This window comes from Heptranchias perlo, chromosome 1, assembly GCF_035084215.1.
Source record: "Heptranchias perlo isolate sHepPer1 chromosome 1, sHepPer1.hap1, whole genome shotgun sequence".
Classification (NCBI taxonomy): domain Eukaryota; kingdom Metazoa; phylum Chordata; class Chondrichthyes; order Hexanchiformes; family Hexanchidae; genus Heptranchias; species Heptranchias perlo.
Window position 1 is genome coordinate 48578776 of NC_090325.1, and position 26405 is coordinate 48605180.

At 42.0% G+C, this 26405-nt stretch overlaps 1 protein-coding gene across 1 annotated transcript in view; it reads right to left on the reverse strand.

Moving 5' to 3' along the window:
- The window catches only part of nol6 (nucleolar protein 6 (RNA-associated)), a 113333-nt gene that overhangs the window by 57749 nt on the left and 29179 nt on the right, over window positions 1–26405 (reverse strand). The window contains exons 6-13 of the mRNA XM_067984585.1: window positions 24688–24822; window positions 22790–22953; window positions 22172–22292; window positions 14411–14469; window positions 8040–8141; window positions 4731–4846; window positions 4453–4630; window positions 2173–2295 (exon numbers count right to left, since the gene is read on the reverse strand). Of these exons, the coding sequence (XP_067840686.1) occupies window positions 2173–2295; window positions 4453–4630; window positions 4731–4846; window positions 8040–8141; window positions 14411–14469; window positions 22172–22292; window positions 22790–22953; window positions 24688–24822 (998 nt within the window). The remainder of the gene's footprint in view (window positions 1–2172; window positions 2296–4452; window positions 4631–4730; window positions 4847–8039; window positions 8142–14410; window positions 14470–22171; window positions 22293–22789; window positions 22954–24687; window positions 24823–26405) is intronic.

Genomic DNA, 26405 nt, shown 5'->3' on the forward strand with positions numbered 1-26405 from the left:
GATCAATTACTACCATTAGAAAGACTTCAGTAAGAAGCAATTTTTCAATTTCTTTTTTATTTGTATAAAGAAGCTTGGGCTGAAGGCAGGAGAGATGTGAACTGATCTTACAGTCTTAAGCACCAAACTGGAAACAGGCGAACATAAGGTAAAAAGAGGAACAGGAAGGAAATGCGGGGGTCTGGTGAGAGGTTGGGGGAGGTAGTTGAATGCAGTGGTAATGGAAGATTAGATAGCGCGTGGAGTGGGCAGTTATTTCTGCAAGAGTAAATGTGAGTTCAGAATGTAGTGTTGTCTCCCAGGTGCCTGGATACGGGATATAATTAGGGTGTGTACAGAAGCTCCTAGAGAGGGCGGGAGATCAGCAGAAAGTCGTGGTTCACGGTGGAACCAACGACATAGGGGAGAATTGGATTCATGTGCTGCAGAAAAAATTAGGAAGCAGATTAAGAAGCAGGATTACTTGCAGAACTACGTGCTAGCCTGTGCAGGAACGACCAGAATAGGACAGTTAATGGGTGGCTAGTGATATGGTGTAGGAAAGGAGGATTCAGATTCCTGGGGCATTGAAATCAGTTAGGCAGAAGTGGGTTGTACCACTTCAGATCTACACCTGATTACAGCTGGGATCCATAGCCTCACATGGTGATTTTGGGCGAGGGTTTAAATTAATATGGCTAGGGTGGAAGCAAGAAAGTAGAGTAGGCAGCTTGTAAGAAAAAGCTTTCCGTGTATAGGTAATCATAGAATGATTACAGTACAGAAGGAGGCCATTCGGCCCATCGTGCCTGTGCCGGCTTTTTGAAAGAGCTATTCAATTAGTCCCATTCCCCTGCCCTTTCCCCATAGCCCTGCATATTGGAGGTAAAAAGGTTGAAAGAGGTTAAACAAAAAAAAAACAGTAAAAAAAAAATCAGAATGTGGGAAGGCAAAAGGAGGATAAATTGTCAAATTAAAATTTATGTATATTAATGCAGAGTATAACAGACCAAATTGGGGAACTAAAGTCATTGAATAAAATAGGAAACACAATGTAATAGAAGTAACAAATATGGCTGCAGCTGGTCACATTTAGCAATTAAATTTTCTGGGGTATAAAATTTTCAAGAAGAATAGGAAAGGAAGTAACGGAGGAGGGATAGCAATATTAATTAGACATTATAGTACAAGAGCATAAAGATTTAAATAAATAATTGGCCCAAGTACAATCCCTTTGGATCGAGCTTAGGAAGAGCAAGGAATGGGTCACAATGTTTGAAGAATATTATAAATTTCTGACAGTGCAAAGGAAACTGAGGAGGAATTTTGCAAATCAATTTGAGGGATATGAACTAACAAGAATCAGAACTAAAGAAGATTTTAATTATCCAAAAATAGAAAAGGGTAGGGAAATGTTAGTGGAGAGAAAGGAGAGTTTTTTTTAGTACAATATGTTCAGACTGTTTTCTCAATCAGAACATTGGTACTTCAACAAAGAAGGAAGCAGTATTTGTCCTGGTTCTGGGGAATGAAAACGAGAAATTGAGCCACCTAAAAGTGGGGAAATAATAGCTACAATATAAAATCAGTGAATGAATGGACAAGGAGAAAGAAAAGTCAAGGACAAGAAAACTTGATTTGAAAAGAACAAATTATAGTGTGAATTAAAAAATGGCCTTGTCTAGATTACGTGAAGGAAAATTTGATAAACAGAGTAATTCAGCAATGCAAAATATTTAAACAGGAAATGGAAATGGTACTAATCAAGTATATTCCAGTGAGGAAAATAAAAAAAGGGTGTATCGAAGGTTGGGAATAGGATAAGTAAATTAAAATTGGTAGTAAGAATGAGGAGAGGCAATATAAACTAAATGGTACAATTTAATGGGATGCAGGAAGAGAGACCTGGGAGTTCACATACACAAATCTTTGAAGGTGGCAAGACAAGTCGATAAGGCTGTTAAAAAAGCATACAGGGACCTGGAGTATAAAAGCAAGGACATTATGCTAAACCTTTATAAATCACTGGTTAGACTTCACCTAGTGTATTGTGTCCAATTCTGCGGGGGCTACATTGACTCTAATTAGCTCTTCGCTATTCTCTGAAAATACAAATAGCATGATATATTGGGAGGAAGGAGGAAAAGAACAGATTCACCATTTATAAACTAAATTGAAAAAAAAAATCTTTACCTCGGGACTATCTGCCTGAGGTCCTTTTTCCAGAACATTGGTAGAAAACTCGGGGTTCAGTAAAAAACCAAATGACAAATGTCTGGCATCCTTGTGTTTTGGAGGATCTGCATTTATTGGCCACTGCACAAAGAGATAAACAAAAAGGTTGTTATTTTATTACAAAAGAAAATGTAATTCTACTTTACTATATAAATTTGTAAATCACCATCTTTACAAGTCAACGACAGTGCTTCACTTTCATTATTCAGAACCGTGCACCTTCTGAACATTCTTTGCTGTAACAAATGGAAGCCATTCATAAACACGAGTTTTCAAAACAAAGATGATACAGATCCCACAGCTTCAAGATCACAATCCATATAAAATGTTTTATTCTAATCTACATTCAATTACTTTATCAGTCAACAAATTTGTTTCAACACCCAAGAAAAAAGCACCTCCAAACTTGTTTAAACATGAGTGCACATTGGATTTACCAAAAAACCGATTAGATATTTTCAAAGTTTTAATGGCAATAATCCCCAAAAGCATTATAGAGTAAGTTCCACAACATCAGCAGTCTTCTGGTGCCTCATTCTAATGACATACGAACATACGAATTAAGAGCAGGAGGCGGCCATTCGGCCCCTCGAGCCTGCTCTGCCATTTGATAAGATCATGGCTGATCTGATTGTGCCCTCAACCCTACTTTCCCATCTACCTAGTATAACCTTTGACTCCCTTGTTAGTTAGGAATCTATCTAACTCAGCCTTAAAAATATTCAATGACACTGCCTCCACCACTCTCTGGGGAAGGGAGTTCCACAGACTCAACCCTCAGAGAAAAAAATTCTCCTCATCTCAGTCTTAAATGGGAGACCATTTATTTTTTAACTGTGGCCCCTAGTTCCAGTCTCTCCCACAAGGGGAAACATCCACTCAGCAACTACCCCTTCAAGTCCCCTCAGGATCTTATATGTTTCAATAAGATCACCTCTCATTCTTCTAAACTCCAATATATCCAGACCCAATTTGTCCAACCTTTCCTCATAAGATAACCCCCTCAACCCCGGAATCAGTCGAGTAAATGACCATTCTTCTTATGTGAGTCTATGAGTATCTGCCTAACATTCAATCACAAAAGATACCACAGCCTATCCTCACCAACGTAGATATTCATACATTTCGTAAAGGAGTCAACTGGACAGTGATCAGAAGTGAAAACCCTGGCTGTTTCCCCCCATCCTAATCAAAGGACATTGAGGCCAACTGTAGTGTTTCTACCTCCCCAACCATCCAGATGAGATCAACTAGCTCAGCCGAGCGGGGATCCAACCTGGGATCTTCTTGGTCTGAATGCATCACCCAACCAACACAGCAGAGCTCAATCCTGCCATCACCCTCTCTCCTTACGTACTTTCTTGCAGAAGTCACTAGAGGGCAACGTCGAGCAACAACACTTGGTTTTCCTGCCAAAGCTGATGGATAAGACTCTTGAGTATATCTATCTCAGGCTGTTGTTTAACTGGTCTAGGAGACAGATATCCCAACTTGCACACCATTCCCCAGATGCAGCTGAGGTAGACTTTGCAGGGTTGACTGGGCTGAAATTGCCTGATCAAATAGGTTTGTCCAATGTTTCTCTTATTGTGCTGTTTAATAGCAGCTGTTTTCTAACTAAGTGGCTTGCTAGGCCACTTCAGAGAGCATTAAGAGTCAACCAAATATTGTGGAACTGGAGTCATGCATAGGCCAGCTGGGTGATAAGTTCCTCTACCTGAAGAGTAATAGTGAACCAATTGAGTTTATAATGACAACCTGGCAGCTTTCTCGGTAATGTTTCAAGCGCTAGTCCACAAGATACCAGATTTATTGAATTCAATTTCACAAATTGTTACGGTGGGATCTAAACTTATGATCTCTGATCTGATCAGTGTCCTCACTTCACAACAAGAAAACCATTTCCTAGTTTGGAACAATAAGTACAGAGTACTCTGACCAATTAAATAAGCTACAAATGAACAACTAACATGGAGAGAAGGAGGGAATAAATTCAATAAAAGAAATGGCTGCTTGAGCTACAATGTTTTGCTTCTCTTTAAAAATAAGGAAAAAGGGCCAAAACAACAATATTTTGGGAAGCTAACTAATACTAATGAGCCTAGCTGAGCTCATGAGCAAAAAGTCATCATTCAACATATTAAAATGACTGGAAAATATACTTTTGGAACATCTACAATCATTGCTCCCGAGCTCTAATGTTCTTAGGATGTCACTGAGTAGAGTCACTGGACTTACTTCAGATGTTTGAAGAAGAGAATGAGAAAGAAGGTGAATCCGCTGCCCCAGTCCACGGGTTAATATTGACAGAAGGTGTGGCAAGATTGCCACAGTGTAGTTACCCCCATGATCAATCAATTCATTGAGCAGTTTCATCTTTTTACAGCCTTCCTGCAGCTTGACCAGGTTCTTCAGACTATTAAGAATAAACAAATGCAAAATTGTTCATACACAAAATGTTCTCTCAATATGGACAAAACACCATTGAAAGAAAGTGAACAAAAAATTGTTCTTACTGGAAGACATGGTCAAATGTTTGAATAAGATGTTTCGGAGTCATCAAAAGCATTTCAAATCCATCCACTGCCTTGTTATCAAGAATTTCCATTGACTTCTGCGCTTCATATTGAACCTAGAAGGTTACCACACAAAACAGAAAAGCTGCAGTAACCAAACATCAACTGAGAGCTCCTGGCTTGTTGCAAATACATACACACAGTAACAAAGATGCATACGTGGATCCGTTGATAGTTACCAAAAAATTATTTATCTCTTTAGTTCTTTCATATCTGCTTTTGGCTAAGATTTTACTAGTTACACAGTTAAAGTCTGAATTTGAGCTTTAAGTTATCTTCTATTTGTTCCCTGCTTCAGGTACTCCCAGATCACACACAAGAGAGCATAATTGCAGTATTTTTCCAGAAGTTTGTCAGATGATCATTTGAAAAGCAGCAAGAATGGTCAGGTGATAGTTCCTCAGAATTTTTTTTCCTTTTCGTTTGGTAACCGGGCCAGGGAGTGAGGAATGTTAAACCTGTAGACCACTACTCTGTGGCATATCCAGTGGCGCTCCAGTGCACCAAGTCAACACACTATAGAGTCAAACACTGACTAAACAATCCACTAAAAAATCTTGACAGTTCTTCTTTGAAAAAAAAATCTTCCATTCACCTGACCTCTGCCTAACTTTGCCAATACCACCTGTTTGAAAACTGGATGTCAAGCAGCTTGGCTGTCCCAATTTTTATTTAACAAAGCACTGCTGTTACAACATATTTTTGTAGGTTTTAGATGATTGATTTGAATTCCTTATTACTTGCATCAGCACGAGAGATTAATAACTACACAGAAAAATGACCAGTCGATTTACTGCATATTCAACTTGGAAAGCAAACAGACTGCCTGCATAAGTCAGTGATTGTTTTTGGCAAACAAAAGGCAGTGTTAATATGCTCATGTCAATTGAGTAGAAAGAAGAGGATTATACCGGTTTTATATTACCTTTAATGGCTTGTTGGCAATGCATTATATGTCATTTATCAAAGATTATAGCAAATGGAGGTTAAAAATGTTATACCATAAAGTTAATTGAATGAAATGATGCTTCGTGAATGTGCTTCATGTCAGGACAGTTTCAAATGATATTTCTGTTAGGCAGTTTACCTCAGAAGGGAGTCTGCAGCCAGCAGAGGGTCTAAGTTAGTATGATGCTAAGGTAGCATATTCACCAATCAATAAGTTAAACCTTAGGGAGAAGCATCTTCCTTCTTTTGGTAAACATTAGGATAATAGTAAAGATGGTACTTACTGTAATAATGAAATAAATCATCTGTTGCAGTATAGCCCGAGTTTCTGTTTGATAAGAGCGTATATTTAATCTGTCTACCGAAGACCGAAGAGAAGGGAAATCATGCGGCTCCCTCTGGTATATTCCAGCAAGCCAGCATACAGTGACCTCTAATGTCTCACTATGTTTTACCTAGATATTAGACAAGCACAGGCACAGGCACACTCCGCATCACAGGGGACACATGGTCCATTCACAGGATTGGCTGGTGATACAGAACCCAAACAGAATATCAAGTGTAAAACCCAAACGCGTAACAACCACAGAAAGTTGTTGAAAGATGAATATACATTCCAGCACTCCTTTTAAAATAAAAAGCTCTGTTAGTCATAAAGATGCAAAGCTTTAATTTTGGCCTAACGAGTTCTCTCTAAATAACATGAGCAGTACTGCATGTGGTCCATTTTAGACCCTTCTGTGACACTTAGAATACTATTTCTACTAGATCTAGTATCACCTCAGCAATTATACTACAGCCATTAAATTATCAAAGAGGCTTACACAAATGCAAAGAAAAACAGAAATCCTGGGAGAGCTATAAAAAGCAACAAAGATATACAAAGAAAGTATTAAGAGCTTGCAAAAAGGGGAATATGAAAAAAAACTTGCAAGGGAAATGTGGGCTCATTAAAGGCAGACGCTGGAGATACTGCAATCGACAATAAGGAAATGGCAGACTTGTTAAATGAGTACTTTGCATCTGTCGTCACAATAGAAGATGTAGATAAAATACCAGCGGTACAAGGGAAACTAAAACTAAATCGGGGAGGAACTTATTGGATTTAATACAAGTTTTTAAAAAATGGTAAATGGAGAAAATAATGGGTCTGAATATATCCAAATCACAGGGCCTGATGGTTTCCACCCCGGGATATTAAAAGGAGGTGAGAAAATTGCAGATGCTTTTGTCATAATCTTCCAAAACTCTCTCGATTTGGGAATTGTATTGTTGGATTGGAAAATTGAAAATGTCATTCCATTATTTAAGAAGGGTGAGAGAGAGAGCAGAAACCAAGTAACTACAGACCTGTCAGTCTAACATCTGACGTAGGGAAGTTACTAGAATCGGTCTTGGACAAATTTGAGCTGATCAGGGAGATGAGCGTGGATGTGTGAAGGACAAGTCATTTCTGACTAATCTAGCTGAATTTTTTTTTTGAGGAGATCACTAACATGATGAATAAGAAAGTATCAATGGATGTTATCTACATGGACTTCCAGAAGGCATTTAATAAAGGCCTAATAACAAGAGGTTATTAGCAAAAATGAAAGCGCACGGAATTGGAAGCAACCTTGCGACATGGGTTGGAAATTGTTTGGGAGGTAGGAGATGTGACAAGTGGTGTTCCCCTGGAATCTGTAGTGGGGCCTTAGCTTTTCACTATATTTATCAATGACTTGGATGAAGGAATAGAGAGTTATGTCCAAATTTGCAGATGACATGAAGTGTGAATTACTGATCTATGCTGAGTTAGCTGATCTCAGCAGAATGGGAGTAGAGGCTTGTAGTGGCTGCTATGCCCCTTGATTCCTACTCCTACTCATTATTCAATGATTCTCACTGAAAAGTGCACATGGGTGGGCATTGGGCAAGAACATGGATAGACACAGGTGCAATACAGTTCCCACCTTCCATGTTGTCAAATATGCTGCCGATATTCACTGTTGAGACTTACATAAGAACGGCCATCTGGGCAAGATATCTCGATGGTGGCTAATAACCAACCCTCTGTAACTGCACCCTAGAATAAGCCATCATCTTCAGGAAAAGAGGAGAGAAAATTTGGAGGAGGGAAAAGAGAAGACAGCATGCAGTGTGTTAGATTATTAACAAATACTAAATCCAACATTCACACTCTCTCCCCACCTTGCCATAGTATTGTTGTCTTCAAAAACATTTTCAGACCATAAACTTTTTCTTTTAAATCAGACCCATCACACAATGGAAAAGAATTGCCAGCTGTGCCAAACTATATACCTGCTTGTATTTGCTTGCAGTCATCTCAGCACAGAGGTTTACAAATCCTGAGGGATCCACAAATACAACTTCAAAGGCCTGCTGAAAGTCTGCAAGTGATGGCTGTGGGAGAAATGTTACCAAATTATTTCAATAAATTACATTTCAATTAACGATCAATTTTTCTCCTAATATCATAGGCCTCTGCCCCATGCCCCACTGACCGTGAAGGTGGTTGTTGTTAAATAGAACAATTCAGCTGTCTCTTGAGAAAGCCCCACAAAACCAAACATTCCTTGCTGAAATTTGTGTGTTAGGTAAGGATAAAAAGGGATATGGAACAAAGGCGGGTAAATGGAGTTGAGGTACAGATCAACCATGATCTAACTGAAGGACGGAACAGGCTCAAGGGACTGAATGGTCGACTCATGCTCCTATATTGAATGCAATGCTGAGAAGTGAATAGTTAATGCTAGCATCCAAACATTGAATACATGCTTCTAAGCAATGAAGTTATTAAGTCATTATCCCTGGCTCAGGTCCAGGGAAGAAGCATTTAGTGAGTCATAAACAGGTCACAACCCCTCATATTTGTGTGGGTCCCTTTGTTATAAGTACAGCTGTACGGTAAGGAGGAGGTTGTAGAAGTGGAGCTGACCTATCTGAAAGTCTATGCTTCAGTACTGACTTAGTACTGTTAGAGGTGATTGACACAAAAGGGGACGAGCTCTTAAATCACATGGTCACTCAGAAGCAGAATATTTCTTTGTCTTTAATAGAAGTAGCAGTCTTTCTTAGACTCTCTGTGTTAATCAGAAAAAGATTATATTTCCTTTATTCTTCGTCTGGCAGAACTTTTATCTATCAAGTGTAAGAGGTATCCTTAACAGTACAAGGTACCTTTAAGGACAGAGTGGCAGAGATTAGAAGCTAAATTGTGGCTACACAAGTCCGTTACAGGCAGAACCAAAGTGCCACTTAATTGAGAGTAGTCTGAGATCTAGAAAGGTGAGAGGCAAGCCAGCTCAGATGACATCACTTATGTTCAAGGGAGATTCAGTTGGAATCAAAGATCTAAGTGAAACAGATTACCCTGCCACGAGGGGATTTCTTTTTTTGTTATTCGTTCATGGGGATGTGGGCATCGCTGGCAAGGCCAGCATTTATTGCCCATCCCTAATCGCCCTGGAGAAGGTGGTGGTGAGCCGCCTTCTTGAACCGCTGCAGTCAGTGTGATGAAGGTTCTCCCACAGTGCTGTTAGGAAGGGAGTTCCTGGATTTTGACCCAGCGACGATGAAGGAACGGAGATATAGTTCCAAGTCGGGATGGTACATGACCTGGAGGGGAACGTGCAGGTGGTGTTGTTCCCATGAGCCTGCTGCCCTTGTCCTTGTCCTTCTAGGTGGTAGAGGTCGCAGGTTTGGGAGGTGCTGTCGAAGAAACCTTGGCAAGTTGCTGCAGTGCATCCTGTGGATGGTGCACACTGCAGCCATGGTGCGCCGGTGGTGAAGGGAGTGAATGTTTAGGGTGGTGGGTGGGGTGCCAATCAAGTGGGCTGCTTTGTCCTGGATGGTGTTGAGCTTCTTGAGTGTTGTTGGAGCTGCACTTATCCAGGCAAGTGGAGAGTATTCCATCACACTCCTGACTAGTGCCTGGTAGATGGTGGAAAGGCTTTGGGGAGTCAGGAGGTGAGTCACTTGCGGCAGAATACCCAGCCTCTGACCTGCTCTTGTAGCCACAGTATTTATGCGACTGGTCCAGTTAAGTTTCTGGTCAATGGTGAGCCCCAGAATATTGATTGTGGGGGATTCGAGGATGCTAATGCCGTTGAATGTCAAGGGGAGGTGGTTAGACTCTCTCTTGTTGGAGATGGTCATTGCCTGGCACTTGTCTGGCACGAATGTTAGTTGCCACTTATCAGCCCAAGCCTGGATGTTATCCAGGTCGTGCTGCATGCGGGCACGGACTGCTTCATTATCTGAGGGGTTGCGAATGGAACTGAACATTGTGCAATTGTCAGCGAACATCCCCATTTCTGACTTTATGATGGAAGGTCATTCATGAAGCAGATGGAGATGGTTGGGCCTAGGACACGGCCCAGAAGAACTCCTGCAGCAATGTCCTGGGGCTGAGATGATTGGCCTCCAACAATCACTACCATCTTCCTTTGTGCTAGGTATGACTCCAGCCACTGGAGAGTTTTCCCCCTGATTCCCATTGACTTCAATTTTACTGGGGCTCCTTGGTGCCACACTTGGTCAAATGCTGCCTTTATGTCAAGGGCAGTCACTCTCACCTCACCTCTGGAATTCAGCTCTTTTATCCACGTTTGGACCAAGGCTGTAATGAGGTCTGGAGCCGAGTGGTCCTGGTGGAACCCAAACTGAGCATCGGTGAGCAGGTTATTGGTGAGTAAGTGCCGCTTGATAGCACTGTCGATGACACCTTCCATCACTTTGCTGATGATTGAGAGGAGGCTGATGGGGTGGTAATTGGCCGGATTGGATTTGTTCTGCTTTGTGTGGACAGGACACACCTGGGCAATTTTCCACATTGTCGGGTAGATGCCAGTGTTGTAGCTGTACTGGAACTGTGTGGCTAGAGGCGCGGCTAGTTCTGGAGCACAAGTCTTCAGCACTACAGCCGGGATGTTGTCGGGGCCCATAGCCTTTGTTGTATCCAGCACATTCAGCCGTTTCTTAATATCACGTGGAGTGAATCGAATTGGCTGAAGACTGGCTTCTGTGATGGTGGGGATATCGGGAGGAGGCTGCGATGGATCATCCACTTGGCACTTCTGGCCAATGGTTGCAAATGCTTCAGCCTTGTCTTTTGCACTCATGTGCTGACTCTGCCATCATTGAGGATGGGGATGTTTACAGAGCCTCTTCCTCCCGTTAGTTGTTTAGCACCACCATTCACGACTGGAAGTGGCAGGACTGCAGAGCTTTGATCTGATCCGTTGGTTGTGGAATCGCTTAGCTGTCTATAGCATGTTGCTTCTGCTGTTTAGCATGTATGTAGTCCTGAGTTGTAGCTTCACCTGGTTGGCACCTCATTTTTAGGTACGCTTGGTGCTGCTCCTGGCATGCTCTTCTACACTCCTCATTGAACCAGGATGATCCCCTGGCTTGTTGGTAATGGTAGAGTGAGGAATATGCCGGGCCATGAAGTTACAGATTGTGCTGGATTACAATTCTGCTGCTGCTGATGGCCCACAGCACCTCATGGGTACCCAGTTTTGAGCTGTTAGATCTGTTCTGAATCTATCCTATTTAGCAGGGTGATAGTGCCACACGTTGGATGACGTCCTTAGTGTGAAGACGGGGCTTCGTCTCCACGAGGACTGTGTGGTGGTCACTCCTAGCAATACTGTCATGGACAGATACATCTGCGACAGGTAGATTAGTGAGGACAAGGTCAAGTAAGTTTTTCCCCTCGTGTTGGTTCGCTCACCACCTGCTGCAGGCCCAGTCTGGCAGCTATGTCCTTCAGGACTCGGCCAGCTCGGTCAGTAGTGGTGCTACCGAGCCACTCTTGGTGATGGACATTGAAGTCCCCCACCCAGAGTACATTCTGTGCCCTTGCTACCCTCAGTGCTTCCTCCAAGTAGTGCTCAGCATGGAGGAGGACTGATTCATCAGTTGAGGGAGGGCGGTAGGTGGTAATCAGCAGGAGCTTTCCTTGCCCATGTTTGACCTGATGCCATGAGATTTCATGGGGTCCAGGGTCAATGTCGAGGACTCCCAGGGCCACTCCCTCCTGACTGTATATCACTGTACTGCCACCTCTGGTGGCTCTGTCCTGCCAGTGGGACAGGACATACCCAGAGATGGTGATGGAAGAGTCTGGGACGTTGGCTGAAAGGTATGATTCTGTTAGTATGACCATGTCAGGATGTTGCTCGACTAGTCTGTGGGACAGCTCTCCCAATTTTGGCACAAGTCCCCAGATGTTAGTGAGGAGGACTTTGCAGGGTCGACTGGGCTTGGTTTGCCTTTGTCGTGTCTGATACCTAGTGGTCCAATGCCTGGTGGTCCATCTGGTTTTATTCTTATTATGACTTTTCGTAGCGAGACTGTACAACTGAGTGGCTTGCTCGGCCATTTCAGAATGCAATTAAGAATCAACCATATTGCTGTGGGTCTGGAGTCACATATAGGCCAGACTGGGTAAGGACAGCAGGTTTCCTTCCCTAAAGGACATTAGTGAATCAGATAGGTTTTTACGACAATCTGGTAGTTCCATGGCCACCATTACTGGGACTAGTTTTTTTATTCCAGATTTTTTATTTAATTAATTAAATTTAAATTCCCCAGCTGCTGTGGCGGGATTTGAACTCATGACTCCGCAATATTAGTCCAGGCCTATTGGATTACTAGTCCAGTAACAACCACTATGCTACATACCCGATAGCAAGAAAGAGTTAATTCACTCATTCAGCAGTTTGAGGGTAACCTAATCAAGGGTCAGTAAATACATTTCAATCTGAACTGGTTAGTGTAAGACATCATCCATCCCTCAACCTACTCTGGGAGGTAAAACCAAACAGTTCCTTAATAAGGAGTTAAAGGAGGGAATTAAGATCAGTCTGGTTGCTTGGCATATATTTGTCAGGATACTGCAATCCAGCTTTCTTGCAATGCTCCCTCGACAATCAAGGCTTACACATCAAACATCCTTGATTTCATAAGAACATAGGAAATAGGAGCAGCAGTAGGCCGTACGGCCCCTCGAGCATGCTCCGCCTTTCAATAATCATGGCTGATCTTCGACCTCAACTCTACTTTTCCGCCTGATCCCCATATTCCTTAAAAGTCCAAAAATCTATCGATCTCAGTCTTGAATATACTCAACAACTCAGCATCCACAGCGGTACAGAATTCCAAACATTCACAACCTTCTGAATGAAGAAATTTCTCCACATCTCAATCCTAAATGGCTGACCCCTTATCCTGAGACTATGCCCCCTGGTTCTGGACTCTTAGCATCTATCCTGTCTAGTCCTCCTAGAATCTTATATGTTTCAATGAGATCACTGCTCATTCTTCCAAACTCCAGAGTATAGGCCCATTCTACTCAATCTCTCCTCATAGGACAACACTCGCATCCCAGAATCAATCTAGTGAACCTTCGTTGCCCCGCCTCTAAAGCAAGTATATCCTTCCTTGGATAAGGAGACCAAAACTGTTCGGTACTCCAGGTGTGGTCTCACCAAAGTCCTGTACAATTGCAGCAAGACTTCCTTACTCTTGTACTCCAACCCCCTTGCAATAAAGGCCAACATACCATTTGCCTTCCTAATTGCTTGCTGTACCTGCATATTAAATTTCTGTCTTTCGGGTGCAAGGACACCCAAATCTCTCTGAACACCAACATTTAATAATTTCTCACCATTTGGGATGGGCAATAAATGCTGGCCTCGTCAGCGACGCCCACATACCCTGAACGAATAAAAAAAAATTCTGTTTTTCTATTCTTCCTACCAAAGCATTTGGACAGTTACATGGGTAAGATGGGTATGGAGGGATATGGGCCAAGTGCAGGCAATTGGGACTAGCTTAGTGGTATAAACTGGGCGACATGGACATGTTGGGCCGAAGGGCCTGTTTCCATGTTGTAAACTTCTATGATTCTATGAAAGTGAATAACCTCACATTTCCCCACATTATACTCCGTCTGCCACCTTCTTGCCCACTCACTTTCCCACCTAGCTTTGTATCGGCAGCAAACTTGGATACACTACACTCAGTCCCTTCATCTAAATCATTAATATAGATTGCAAATAGCTAAGCCTCAAGCACCGATCCATGCGGCACCCCACTAGTTACAGCCTGCCAACTTGAAAATTACCTGTTTATCCCTACTCTCTGTTTTCTGTCCATTAACCAATCCTCTATCCATGCTAATATATTACCCCCAATCCCATGAGCCCTAATCTTGTGCAACAAACTCTTGTGTGGCACCTTATCAAATGCCTTTTGAAAATCAAACTCACTGGGTACTAACAGAAATAAAGACATCCGCTGTGCTGGACACTTTCACTTCACAGCGGCCAAGTTGTTCCTAAAGTTGCTGAATTTGTTGTTAAATCACCAGAAGTTGTCAGGAGAGTCATGGTGCAGAACAATTCAAAGCCAACTATAGATAATAGAGGTTATCAAGTTCCCAAGGTAGAAAAAAGAACACACGTGCTACAAAATCTTCTGACTCAAAGCACAAAGGCTGAATAATTTACTGTAACCACAATGACAAATGCTTTGTGGAGATCCTTTTTCCAATTTAAAGGATTAATCAGTATTTAAAGGAGAGCAGCCTGCACTGGTTTCATCATTGCACATCTACCATTCTAGAAAGCATGAAAAGATACAACAAAAGGAGATCATCTTACCGCTGAATCGTCAGTGTCCTGGAAAAGACTGATGCCATTTTGAGAGAGGTCTGTTACAGCTGAACAAAATGAACAGCAAGAGAGAAATTGAGAATCACGTATGAAACTGCACATAATCTTTGTACTACGCGAGGACAGAAACTGCAGCTTTTGCTTGGCCAGGAAGGCTGGAAGCCCATTCCCTCAAATGTCTGACATTGATTGCAAAAAGGCAGAAATAGCCCTCGAAATGATGGTCTGCGCATACAGAGATTTTCCTTTCCAATTTTCTCCCCAACATTCTAACTCATTCCAGCATGCAGTTCCTATGACAGGAACGCTCCAATACTTCACCCAAATGGCCATTCTTCATGAGCAAGCCTAAACAGCGAGTGTCAGTAGGCTGAAATAAAAACAGAAAATGCTAGAAACACTCAGCAGGTCAGGCAGCATCTGTGGTGAGCTTGACCTGCCGAGTGTTTCCAGCATTTTCTGTTTTTATTTCAGATTTCCAGCACACGCGGTATTTTACTTTTGTTTTAGTGTCGGCAGGCTATTTAAGTATAATATCACATAGAATCCTAGTCCTGTCTTCACCTGACACAAGTGCACACATTTTTCCACCAATAGTCACTGGATAGTAAATGGAACTCAGAACCATGACTGCTCTCAAACCATCTCTGACCCAGGGGCAACAAGGCCAATTATAACTCACTAATTACTGCCCCAACTGAGAGCAGCTAATTCAGCACACACCAAGAATCGAACCGTGGACCTTCTGGCTTTTATAGCCTAGTACTGCACCATAGAATCATAGAAAATTCACGGCACAGAAGGAGGCCATTCGGCCCATCGTACCCACGCCGGCTGAGAAATGCCTAATCCCACTTTCCCGCATTTGGTCCGTAGCCCTGCAGGTCACGGCTCTTCAGGTGCACATCCAGGTATTTTTTTTAATGAGTTGAGGGTTTCTGTCTCTATCACCCTCTCAGGCAGTGAGTTACAGACCCCCACCACCCTCTGGGTGAAAACATTTTCCTCAGCTCCGCTCCAATCCTTCTACCAACCACTTTAAATCTACGTCCCCCAGGATATTGACCCCCCCCCACCCCCGCTAAGGGAAATAGGTCCTTCCTATCCACTCTTTCTAGGCCCCTCATAATTTTGTATACCTCAATCAAATCACCCCTCAGCCTCCTCTGTTCCAAGGAAAATAACCCCAGCCTATCCAATCTGTCATCATAGCTAAAATTCTCCAGTCCTGGCAACATCCTCGTAAATCTCCTCTGCGCCCTCTCTAGTGCAATCACATCTTTCCTGAAATGTGGTGACCAGAACTGTACGCAGTACTCAAGCTGTAGCCTAACTAGTGTTTTATACAGTTCCAGCATAACATCTCTGCTTTTATATTCTATGCCTCGGCTAATGAAGGAAAGCATTCCATGTGCCTTCTTAACCACCGTATCTACCTGTCCTGCTATCTTCAAGGGAATACTTGTGTATTCCCTTGCCTTGTTTGCTCTCCCCAAATGCATTACCTCACATTTCTCCGGATTGAACTCCATTTGCCATTTTTCTGCCCAACTGACCAGTCCATTGATATCTTCCTGCAGACTACAGCTTTCCTCCTCACCATCAACCACACGGCCTACCTTTGTGTCATCCGCAAATTTCTTAATCATGCTCCCTACGTTTAAGTCCAGATCGTTAATGTATACCACAAAAAGCAAAGGACCCAGTACCGAGCCCTGCGGCACCCCACTGGAAACAGCCTTCCAGTCACAAAAACATCCATTACACTTTGCTTCCTGCCACTGAGCCAATTTGCCACATTCCCTTGGATCTCATGGGCCTTTACTTTTTCGACCAATCTGCCCACGTGGGACCTTGTCAAAAGCCTTGCTAAAATCCATGTAGACTACATCAGTTACGCTACCCTCATTGATCCTCCTTGTCACCTCCTCGAAAAATTCAATCAAGTTAGTCAGACATGACCGCCCCTTAACAATCCGTGCCGACTGTCCTTGATTACTCCGTGCCTTTCTAAGTGACAGTTTTTCCTGTCCTTCAGAATTGATTCCAATAATTTGCCCACCACCGAGGTTAGGCTGACTGGCCTGTAATTACTTGGTCTATCCTTCGCTTCCTTTTTAAGTAACGGTACAACGTTAGCGGTCCTCCAATCCTCCGGCACTACGCCTGTATCCAGTGAAGTTTGGAAAATGATTGTTAAAGCCTCCGCTATTTCCACCCTGGCCTCTTTTAACAGCCTGGGATACATTTAATCCAGCCCTGGTGATTTATCCACTTTCAAAGATGCTAATCCCCTTAATACTTCCTCTCTCACTATATTTATCCCATCCAATATTTCACACTCCTCCTCTTCAGTTTCAATCCCTGCATCATCCATCTCCTTTGTGAAGACAGATGCAATGTATTCATTTAGAACCATACTCACATCTTCCACCTCCACACATAGTTTACCTTTTTGGTCTCTAATAGGCCCTACTCTTTCCTTAGTTATCCTCTTGCTCTTTATCTATTTATGAAATATCTTTGCTTTCTTTGATTTTACCTACTAATATTTTTTCATGCCCTCTCTTTGCTTTCCTAATTTCCTTTTTAACTTCACCCCTGCACTTTGTTTACTCCTCTAAGCTTTCCGTAGTATTGAGTTCCCAGTGTCTATCATAGGCTTTCTTTTTCTGCCTCATCTTAATCTTAATCTTACCCTGAATGCTTCTTGACATCCAGGGAGCTCTAGATTTGGCAGCCCCTCCCTTTTTCTTTGTGGGAACATGTTTACCCTGAACCCCTTGAATCACCCCTTTGAATGTCTCCCAATTCTCTGACACTGATATACATTCAAGTAGCTGTTTCCACATGGTAAATTTACTCACTATATGAGCTCCATATGGTGATTTGTAAAACATCTGGAGCCTTAATGTATAATGTATAAAATACATTTTAAAGTGATCTTTTAAAAAATATCTACAGAGAAAAGAAAGCCAAGGTTCCCATTCCCGATTCTATTTAAGAAACCCTGCTGGAACCACGTACAAGCGGACGTCTGGTGAGGACAGGATTGGGGTAACCTACAGTGGCCCCACAGTTCAAGACTCCATCAATACCAGTTAATTACCCACTTAGGTGAGGTAGCAAAGGGTTGCTGCATCTATGGAACAGTTCTACAGTGCAACTTCCTGAGAGAAGGAGTTAATAGAAACATAAGAAATAGCATTCAGCTCACAACTGCGTAAGTTATAGTGAGTTTTGCATCAGATTGATTCTGCCCCATCTCCAACCTCCCTTTGCTCTCCAACGTCTTCAAAAGTGTTGTCCCCTCCAAATTCCATGTCCATCTTTTCTGCAACTCTGTTTGAATCTTTCCAATCAGATTACTTCCCTATCACAGCACTGAAACGGCCCTTCCCAGAGTCACAAATGACATCCACTATGACTATGGTGCACTGTCCCTCCTTGATCCCTCTGCAGCCCTTGACAAGGTCGACTACACCACCCTCCTCCAATGCCTCTTTTCCACTGTCGAGCTTAGTGGGACTGCTTTTACTTAGTTCCACTCTTACCGATCCATTTGCAGCAAGAGAATCTCCTGCAATAGCTACTTTCCCCACTCCCATCATTACCTCCGGAGTCCCCCCAAGAATCTATCCTTTCCCCCTCCTCTTCCTCACATACATGCTGCCCCATGGCGACATCATAGCAACTTGTATGAGGTCCTAGACAGCCTTCAATATCCCAACAGGAGTCAGAAGGTAGAAATTCTGATTGTCGAAGTTTATGTACGAAAGCTTAACGTACTTATACAGCATTCCTGTGTGCTATTTTTAACCTTATTTTAAAACAGGTTGACGCCTGTGAAAATACCACACGCAGGAATATAGAAGATCATTAAACATTGATATGCAAATTTTGTCAATTAGAATTTCTACCCAAATAAAACAGGAGGGAATGGGAAAAAAAAAAGAATCATAACAGCTGCAGCGTGACAGACAAGAGAGACCAGACACCAAATGCCAATCTCTCATTCACTCTGTTAAGCATTCAAAAATCAAGTGAACTGCACAAAAGCTAAATAGAAACATACATTTTTTGGCACATTTTTGCAGGGCTTTGCACCGTTAATATATTTATCGTCTTTGCACTAATTTGCCATCATCTTTCTTTAAGGTCCTAAGCTTTCTTCTCTGTTTCATTTTTTTACTTTTCATATTTTAATAATTATATCAACAGCCCTGATGCTCTTTTTATAAGAAAGTCTTAAAGTAACGAGTTTGCCCAGGCTTGGAATCCATCAGCGGTGCCTCCATATTCCCTATTAACTAATCCCTCCTATACGTGGGAAAGTCTGGTATGTCTCCATTCCCTTCACTTGATATTTAGTCCGCCCTTTGGCAACTTCTCCTTCCGAAACACCAGGAAGCAAATCGAGCTTTTTAAACCTATTGCCTTTTTGTAAAAGACTCTGTCTGGCTCCTCACAGCCTGACTGCACACCTGTAGCAGATTACATTTTGGTTTATATTTCAAACACTTTGGGGTAGATTCTATAAATGAGCACTTTCAAATTATCAAAATCTTAGGGAACTGGGTAGCTTAACACCTCATTCTTCATGTTAATTAGTTTGATTTTGCATCAGAAGCACCATTGGCAATTATTACAGATATACTGCCTGAAAGCAAAAAGATATTTCACAGTTCTACTGGAAAGGTTCATGTTTTTGTTGCTGCGCCTGAAGTCATCTTTAGCACAACTTCAAAATGACTTCTTAGTCAGAGCAAGGAAAACATCTCCTATCAATGGACACCAAACCACAGGAAAGATATATGGCCGTGGCAGATTCACCAAAATGATACCAGGGCTTTAAGGGTTAAATAATGAGACCAGATTACATAAACTTGGCTTGTATTCCCTTGCGTTGTGATGGTTGAGGGGCGATTTAAGTGAAGTGTTTAAAACGATTGAGGAACCTGGTAGGTTAGATACAAAGAAACTATTTCCTCTGGTGGGGGAATCCAGAACAAGAGGGTATAAGCTAAAAATTAGAGTTAATCCATTTAGGAGTGAAATCAGGAAACACTTTTTCACACAAAGGGTAGTGGAAATCTAGAACTCACTCCCACAAAAAGGAGGTGGATGCTGAGTCAATTCAAATTTAGGCTTGAAATTGATAGTTTTTTGTTCTGCAAGGGTATCAATATGTATCAATGACTTAGATGGAAGTGGCTGAGAGTAATGAAGCGGCCGAGTGTAATGTATCCAAGTTCGCTGACGATACAAAGCAAGGTGGGAAAGTAAGCTGTGAGGAGGACACAAAGAGTCTGCAAAGGGATATAGACAGGTTAAGTGAGTGGGCAAGAAGGTGGCAGATGGAGTACAATGTGGGGAAATGTGAGGTTATTCACTTTGGTAGGAAGGATAGAAAAACAGAATACTTTTTAAAATGGTGAGAAACTATTAAATGTTGGTGTCCAGAGAGACCTGGGTGTCCTCGTACAAGAAACACAAAAAGTTAGCATGCAGATACTAAAATGGTAAAAAGTTAAAAACAGTGGATGTCCAAAGGGACTTAGGGGTTCAGGTACATGGATCATTGAAGTGTCATGAACAGGTGCAGGAAATAATCAAGAAGGCAAATGGAATGCTGGCCTTTATATCTGGAGGACTAGAGTACAAGGGGGCAGAAGTTATGCTGCTGCTATACAAAACCCTGGTTAGACCGCACCTGGAGTACTGTGAGCAGTTCTGGGCACCGCACCTTCGGAAGGACATATTGGCCTTGGAGGGAGTGCAGCGTAGGTTTACTAGAATGACACCCAGACTTCAAGGGTTAAGTTACAAGGAGAGATTACACAAATTGGGGTTGTATTCTCTGGAGTTTCGAAGGTTAAGGGGTGATCTGATCAAAGTTTATAAGATATTAAGGGGAACAGATAGGGTGGATAGAGAGAAACTATTTCCGCTGGTTGGGGATTCTAGGAGTAGGGGGCAGAGTCTAAAAATTAGAGCCAGACCTTTCAGGAGCGAGATTAGAAAACATTTCTACACACAAAGGGTGGTAGAAGTTTGGAACTCTCTTCCGCAAACGGCAATTGATACTAGCTCAATTGCTAAATTTAAATGTGAGATAGATAGCTTTTTGGCAACCAAAGGTATTAAGGGATATGGGCCAAAGGCGGGTATATGGAGTTAGATCTCAGATCAGCCATGATCTTATCAAATGGCGGAGCAGGCACGAGGGGCTGAATGGCCTACTCCTGTTCCTATGTTCCTAGATACAGCAAGCAATTAGGAAGGCAAATGATATGTTGGCCTTTGTTGCAAGGGGGTTGGAGTACACGAGTAAGGAAGCCTTACTACAATTGTGCAGGGCTTTGGTGAGATCTCACCTGGACTACTGTGTACAGTTTTGGTCTCCTTATCTAATGAAGGATATACTTGCCTTGGAGACAGTGCAACAAAGGTTCACTAGATTAATTCCTGGGATGAGAGGGTTGTCCTATGAGGAGAGATTGGATAGAATGAGCCTATACTCTCTGGAGATTAAAAGAATGAGAGGTGAACTCATTGAAACATGTAAGATTCTGAGGGGGTTTGACAGGGTAGATAGAGTCATAGAAAATTTACGGCACAGAAGGAGGCCATTCGGCCCATCGTGTCCGCGCCAGCCAAAAATAGCCACCCAGCCTAATCCCACTTTCCAGCAATAAAATCATAGAAAATTTATGATGCTAAGAGGTTGTTTCTCCTGACTGGAGAGTCTAGAACTAGGGGGCATAGTCTCAGAATAAGGGATCGGCCATTTAAGACTGAGATGAGGAATTTCTTCACCCAGAGGGTCGTGAATCTTTGGAATTCTCTACCCCAGAGGGCTGTGGATGCTGAGTTGTTGAGTATGTTCAAGACTTACAACACCAGGTTATAGTCCAACAGCTTTATTTAAAATCACAAGCTTTCGGAGGCTTCCTCCTTCATCAGGTGAGGAAGGAGGAAGCCTCTGAAAGCTTGTGATTTTAAATAAAGCTGTTGGACTATAACCTGGTGTTGTAAGACTCCTTACATTTGTCCACCCCAGTCCACCACCGGCATCTCCACATCATGTTCAAGACTGAGATAGATAGATTTTTGGACTGTAGGGGAATTAAGGGATATGGGGATTGGGCAGGAAAGTGGAGTTGAGGTCGGAGATCAGCCACAATCTGATTGAATGGCGGAGCAAGTTGAGGGGCTGTATGACCTACCCTTGCTCCTATTTCTTATATTCTTATCAAGGAATATGGAGCGAAGGCAGGTAAATCGAGTTGAGGTACAAGTCAGCCATAATCTAATTCAATAGTGGAACAAGCTGATGGGGCTGAATGGCCTACTTCTGTTCCGATGTTCCTAACCACCGCCTGCTTGCTCTCTTGGATTCATACCAACTGCTTGGGGCCAACTTATTGTTAAAGGTGTTGGTTACTTCCCTGGGTTTTGGATTATTGAAGAGTGCTCGTCTGTCACCAGTCATTACATTCAACCCCCTTGGGTACACAGCAGAAACTCCTGACAAACCTAGGTAAAAAAATCCAAGACACATAATATAGGGTACCACCAACTCTGAAAAAAAAGCTAGAACTGAGCATGGTACAGTGTTACGCAGTGGAAAGCATGATTTAGAGTCAAGATGTTTAAGATTTGACCTATGTTGATTGAAGTCCCACTGGTGTTACGGTCATATTTGCAACGTGGAGAATTTACCCGAGAAATTGAAGCTGAACTTACCCAAGAACTGAAGGACATTACGCAGCACCTGGTACCCACTCATCATTTTGTTCAGTTTACGCTTAGAAAGCAAATATGCCACCAACATTGATGCAAGAAACCCACTGAAACAGCCATAGCCCTAAGAGTAGAGAAATAAAAGGCTTTTACACTTTTGAATTAAATATTATAAAAATAAATCATTTTTATGGGCATTTGGATTAGATACATAACTATCATTCAGTGATGATAGAACAAAATCCCAATAGGGCCAGTAGTTTTTTTTGGCAGAGAACTGAACTCCTCAGAAGGTTACAGACTTAAACCCCAGTCTTAAAGTACAACTTATGTTGACCAGCATATTTCCCAGTCTCTTCATTGTGAAAGGTTCAAATCAATAGTACTATTAGCAGCAATGTTACATTGAAATTCAGAATTTAGATGTGATTTTATTACACCATTCTTCATTGGTAAGTTAACGATTAAAGGTGACAGGTCTTGAAGAAGCCAAAGCTTTTCCATCAACCAAAATTTTGCATTGCAATTCCAAACCTTTCTTAACAGTACTAAAATTCACCATGGACAGTGACAATTTTATATCTAAACTTTATGCAAGGTCACTAAAGTGTAGCATTGTACCTTGCTCAATTCCCTCTGGTGGAGCCACACTTTAAGAATTCCAATTCCATCTTTCATTCCTGGGAAATCAGTGGCGGCATTGAAGAGGAAATGAAGATGTTGTTCCATCACCAGATCAATGAGTATGGTATTATTATAGTGAGGTGTAGGAGGTTCATCATTTCCTGAAAATATAAAAATCTCTATAAATTTACTTCATCAAACAGCAAGCTCTTCCTTTGCCTCAGTTTGTAAATGTAGTGCCTACCATAGAACTGAGCAATACAGTCCAGACTAGAAAGTGCAGGCACGGCATGTACACTGACTGCACTAATATTTTTTCCTTTATTTCATCCAGAGGAAGAACCTGGACTGACTTGACACATCTTTAGTCGAACCAGAAGTGGTCTACGATGGGAAGAATGTGTAAATGCAGTGCTACGCAATTGCCAACTCCATGGACTATGAAGAGAACTGGCAGAACACAGAGGGAGATGGACGCACTGGAGTGTTGGGAGGTGGAAACAGAACCACAAAAGAGCAAACATTTTGCATATCAGTGGAGTGAGGAACAAACCCCTCCCACAGCACTGAGCACTAAATCAGTACGTCGTCAGAATGAAGACCAAACCAGCCACACATCCGCCAACTTTGAAACGTGAATATCAACCAATGACAACCCTCACCCACCATAAAATTGGAAGAATGATGGGTGAAAGAACCCCCACTCCCTAACCATTAAATCGGGAGGTCTGTGGGGCGAGGTGGAAGTGAAACATTCCCTGATGAGCATCATTTCTGAAGAACCAAGGAGACGTGATTACCCTCGAGCTGAGCATGAAATATGGAGACTGGCAGAATTCCTCCCAACAGCAACTGAGATAGATGACTAGTTAATTTGTCCTGGTGGTGTTGGTTAAGGTTTTTCCAAAGTTCCTACTAATGTTGGCCAGGACACCGGAAGAATTCACTGCTCTTGTTCTACAAAGTACAACTGCCTAAACAGGCGGAGAGAGCACCGTTCACAATGAAGCACCACCTCAGTAATGCCCTGGAGTGCAGCTGAATCCACAAACTTCTGACTCTGAAGTGAGGGCACTATCACCAAGCATATCTTCCAAGCATTGGAATGAGCAGCCTGGATTGCTCAGGAACCTTCCAATAATTTATAATTTACATTACTACTTCTAACTACCACATTTAAATAATTTAACACTTCAGACATTTTATGGAGAGATTCAAACTGACCAATATTTACCACATCATACCTTTGATGGTTCAACACTTATTCCTTCACCTATTGATATTCTTGGCCTTACATTATTAAATCCATCATAAGAAACTGTATTTGCCCTTTGGTGCCAAACACAAACATCTGCTCCAGATTTCAATATTACTCTTGCATCAGGGAGGCTCTTCAAACACCTTACGCAGGATAACAGAAAAAAGCAATCGCCCTCTCATGCTTGCAACCTTTCTTCTTTCCATTTTATCTAACAGTTCTTGATCATGCTCCTCTGAACGTCTCGTACCTCATAAGCTTCAATTACACTGCCCTATATGTTTCCCCCCTTTCCCCATTGCATCCTCACTATGTTCAATCAAGAATCAATATACAAACTCATTTTTTCCCCAGGACCTCAAATCTGTGCAGCTCATTACCTCCCTCAGTCTTTCCCACATAACAATCTATTAGCTTTCAAAACTCAAGCTTGAAATCACTTGATCATCTTCTAAATTTATCTAGTGTTCTCGCCTTCTCATCAACCTTGGTGACATTCTGCATGTCCTACTCAATCAACCAATTCGACTTTTCAACATAAACAAAATTAACAACTTCTAGGAGTTAAAAAGCAAATATCAGCATTAAATGCAACACTACAGTGAAAAAGGAATAAGATACTTGTCACAGCACAAACCTCCCTGGGCAGACTCTTGTTCCAGAAACCAGGATGCACGAATGTTGTTTCTGCTTGGATGAAAACGACTCAGTTTGAAGAAAGATGCAGGAGCACAAGGATGGAGTCTTACTGTTACCAGTTTCTCATTTTTCCCTAGAATCAGATCACAAGTAATGTCAGAAATGTATTTCTCATCAAAATACATGTCAGTGTGACATAACTCTTAATATAAAAGACCGTTTAAAAAGGAGAAAGTAAGTGAAGAGAATGCATTTTCAATTACTCTCCAGCCCATTTAGTTATTGGCAAGAAGAGGGAAGGAGGCAAGAGGGACTTATTTTTCCAAGTCTCCTACCCCTGGCAAGAGATATAGAAGATAGTATACTGTATGTATAGTATAACAGTATAACATCAAGTTTAGACAACAAGTGGACTAACTCCATAACACATAAGTAACTAAATTACAAATGAGCATATTACATTCATCAGTCCATAAGATGTTTGAATATCATATCACAGAGATATCCTCACTTTCTCCTTCCAGGAAAAAATAGGGGGAGAATCATCCCAATTCTTTAACATCTTATTTATACAATAGATTATTAAAATGTAATTAAAAACAAACTTGCATTTAAATAGCACCTTCAATGACCTCAGGATGTCCCAAATCGCTTCACAGCCAATGGAGTACTTTTGAAGTGTACTCACTGTCGTAATGCAGGGAACCATAGCAGCCAATTTGCACCCAGCAAGATCCCACAAACACCAATGAGATAAATGACCAGATAATCTGTTACAGTGGTTTTGGTTGAGAGATAAATATTGGCCAAGACACCAGGAGAACAACCCTGCTCTTATCGAACAGTGCCAAGAGACACACTGTGGGGAAATGATACCGCAGCTCTGAAGTCATCAGAAGCCTTGACTGTTGTCAGTATCATATTTTTACTGTTTCCTTTGACTTGGCTCAGTAGCAGCGCTTTTGCCTGAGTCAGAAAGTTGTGGGTTCAAGCCCCACTGCAGAGACTTGAGCACATACTGCAGTATAGTAGTGAGTGTGCTGCACTGTACGAGATACTGCCTCTCCGATGAGACATTAAACCTAGGCCTCATTTGCCCCACCAGTACCTCACTGTTGTAGCTCTGATGAAGGTTCTACATTAACTTGTCTGTTTCCAGCACAGATGCTGACTGACCTACCGCACATTTCCAGCATGTTCAGTTTTTTGTTTATATTATTATTCAGAAACTCTCAATGGAAAGCGCCTGTGTGTGGTTGCCTTGTGAGTACTCTGCTCAGCTGTGGTGTTCGCCACAGTCAAATGTGGCTGACACCACCTTAAGTTCACACATGAAGAATGGCCACTTAAAACAGAAAGAAGGAAAAAAAAACTTGCATTTACTTAACACTTATGTCCTTGGGACGCCCTAGCCAATGAGCTACTTTCAAAATGCTTCTGAAACAACAGTGACTACAAACAACAGTGAGATGCTGAAATTATACCCCAACATTAGTCATTGCCTTCAGGAGAGGAGGAAAGAATTCTGGAGAGGAAAAAAATAGCTCAGCAGAGAAGGTTGAATAAATATAAACATGCATTAATATAATTAACCACAGTTCTTAGAAACAGTACTTTATCCACCAAGAACTTCTTCCCAGCAATGACATTTATTACTGTACATATCACTGGTTGAAGCTATGAAGAACTTCCAGAAAATTTGAGTTGTTCCCCCCC